Genomic DNA, 2430 nt, shown 5'->3' with positions numbered 1-2430 from the left:
AGTAACAAAATCAGTATATGTTCAATTAAAACAGTGAAATCAATTAATGCCTCTCTATGAATAGTTCTTTCATCTCTCAACTACTGAAATCCACAATCAATATCTTTATACGTGACAATTACAAAGTACGTATACTGAGCGCACTACTTTCAGGCGATAATTAATTAAAACGTACTACATCATATCAGCGTCTAACTAAAATGGCTTAATTAAGGGTTTGTTTAGTTCCCAAACAAAATTTTTGACGTTATTACATCGAATGTTTGGATATATACATAGAGTATTAAATGTAGACATGAAAAAACCAATTAAACAGTTCGTCAGGAAATTGTGAGACAAATCTTTTAAGCCTAATTGTGCCATGATTTGACAATGTGGTGCTACAGTAAATGGCAGAATCTATAATTTCTTTTGTTATTGGACTATGTTTAATACTTCAAATATGTGTCCATGTATTCGATGTGATATGTAGGGATAAATTTTTTTTTCCCAACTAAACAAGCCATAAGGGAAAGAATCATTGTCAAATTCCATCACCACACATTAGCTTAGCTCTCCTACTACTCCTCGTCGTCATAGTTACAGCAAAGCACCTGAAGAGCACCGTTGCTCGCGGTGGTCTTCCCCGACGACGGCGGCCATGCAGCTTGATCCATGCTCTCTGGCCTTCTCTTCTTCGAAACGACCAACGATTTAACCGCATCTCGCGGCGGCGGCGGCGGCCTCTTCTTTGCTTGGTGGCTGGTGGTGGCCATGGCTGCTCTGGCCAGGCACGACTCGAAGAAATCCTCCTCGTCGTCTTCGTCGTCGCCGTCGTCGATCCGTCTGAGGCTGCGCTCTTTCGCGTTGCCGAACGCGATGGAGCTGATGAGCTTCTCGTCGTCCTCCTCCAGCTCGGCCAGCGCCTCCCCGCGACGGCGCAGCGACTCCAGCAGCTGCTCCGGCGTGACCCCGGCGCGCCTCGACTTGAGCGACCGCATCTCCTCCAGCGCGGCGTCCACGCCCATCTCGCGCCTGGCGTCGCGGCACCGGCCCTCGAGCGCCGTCATGGCGTCGCCGCCACCGCGTTCCTCCCGCCCCGCCTCCGCCGCCGCCGCGGGCCACGGCTCGTAGGAGGGGCGGGTGGCGCCGGACTCGAGCGCGTAGCCGGCGCTCGCGGGGTCGGTCCGGAACACGATCTCGGCGGAGCAGCGGGAGCAGCGGATGTAGAAGCGGAACACCTGGACGGCGCCGAGGTACCTCTCGCCGGCGACGTCCTCCTTGCGGGAGTTGAACTTGGTCCCCCTCCCGATGTACTCGCCGCAGGCGGCGCAGCGCACGGTCATCGGCAGCATCATCCGCACCACCATCTGCTTCTTGTGCTGCCGCCGCCGCGGGATCTTGGACGGGTCGAAGTCGTCCGGGTAGTGCTTGTTGATCACCTTGCGCTCGGCCATCTCTCCGGCGAGCCCACCACCACCGTACCCCCCTCGCCTGAGCCCTGGAAGGAGGAGAGGAGACGCGCGAGTCGATCGCAAAGGCGGCGTGTGCCCTCGGCTTTGGCTTTGAGATCGCAAAGGCGGCAAAGGCGTGTCACGTGTGCCTTTCGGAGTAGGTCGGTCGCGGTTGACCGACCGATCCCGCGCACGTCAGAGCGCGAATCGCAAAGCAAAGCTGGGCCTGTCTGAGTTGGGCTGGAAACGGGCTCGGCCCAAGCTTGCACAGGTCGGGATGGTAAAAACAGCCCAAGCCCAGCGTAAAGTGTATCTTGATTTGGAACGGCAACTTTTTTTCAAGAAACAGCACATTAGGAACAACTATATCCTCACAGCAAATCATCCTCCATGTCCAGAATCCCAAACACCTCCCTACTCTCTCTGTCTGCTTAAGAACGTAAGGTGTTTTTTTTTTCCTAAGTCAAATTTCATCACCTTTTGTCAAGTTTACGGGAAACATATTAGCATTTTTAATACTAAATAAATATAATTAATATTCAGTTGTGGATTTAACGAAATTAATTTGATGTTGTTATGTTTTCCTATAAATAAATCTAGTTAATTTAAAGTGGTTTAACTTTGGACAAAACCAAAACAACATTCTAAAACGTTGGGAATAATTCCTAATAGGGTGAATTGCAGTTTATCACATTTTATTATCAAAGTTTCATTTTGAATCGCCTTCTATCCAATCATTTCACCTTGAACTAGAAATTTTCACCCTTTATACTCTTTGGATCACCCTCTTTACGAGTACATCAGCGTCCTCATGCCAATGATCTTTTCTACTTATGTGTAGCTCACATGTTTGCGGAGGAGATGTTGGATGTGGTTATACAAAAGTGTTAGGTGAGTCCAAAGTGAAAAATGGTAAAAATATTTAGTCCAATATGAAAACATTAGATAGAGTACATATGGTATAAAGTAAAACTTCGGTAACAAAGGGTAAGTGTAA

At 49.0% G+C, this 2430-nt stretch overlaps 1 protein-coding gene across 1 annotated transcript; it reads right to left on the bottom strand.

Moving 5' to 3' along the window:
- Window positions 1-458: 458 nt before the first annotated feature.
- LOC127760763 (uncharacterized) lies at window positions 459-1450 on the bottom strand. The gene has a single exon (XM_052285061.1). It carries the CDS (start codon window positions 1434-1436, stop codon window positions 561-563), a length of 876 nt encoding a protein of 291 aa, XP_052141021.1. The 5' UTR covers window positions 1437-1450; the 3' UTR covers window positions 459-560.
- Window positions 1451-2430: the final 980 nt, after the last annotated feature.

The sequence above is a fragment of the Oryza glaberrima genome, chromosome 1, assembly GCF_000147395.1.
Source record: "Oryza glaberrima chromosome 1, OglaRS2, whole genome shotgun sequence".
NCBI classification, from domain to species: Eukaryota; Viridiplantae; Streptophyta; class Magnoliopsida; order Poales; family Poaceae; genus Oryza; species Oryza glaberrima.
Note: the sequence above shows the minus strand (reverse complement) of the source record. Positions and strands in the feature narration are given on the sequence as shown.

Bases quoted from the DNA above. Each gene is read 5' to 3' on its own strand.
- LOC127760763 (XM_052285061.1), bottom strand. From the start codon at position 1,436: ATGGCCGAGCGCAAGGTGATCAACAAGCACTACCCGGACGACTTCGAC.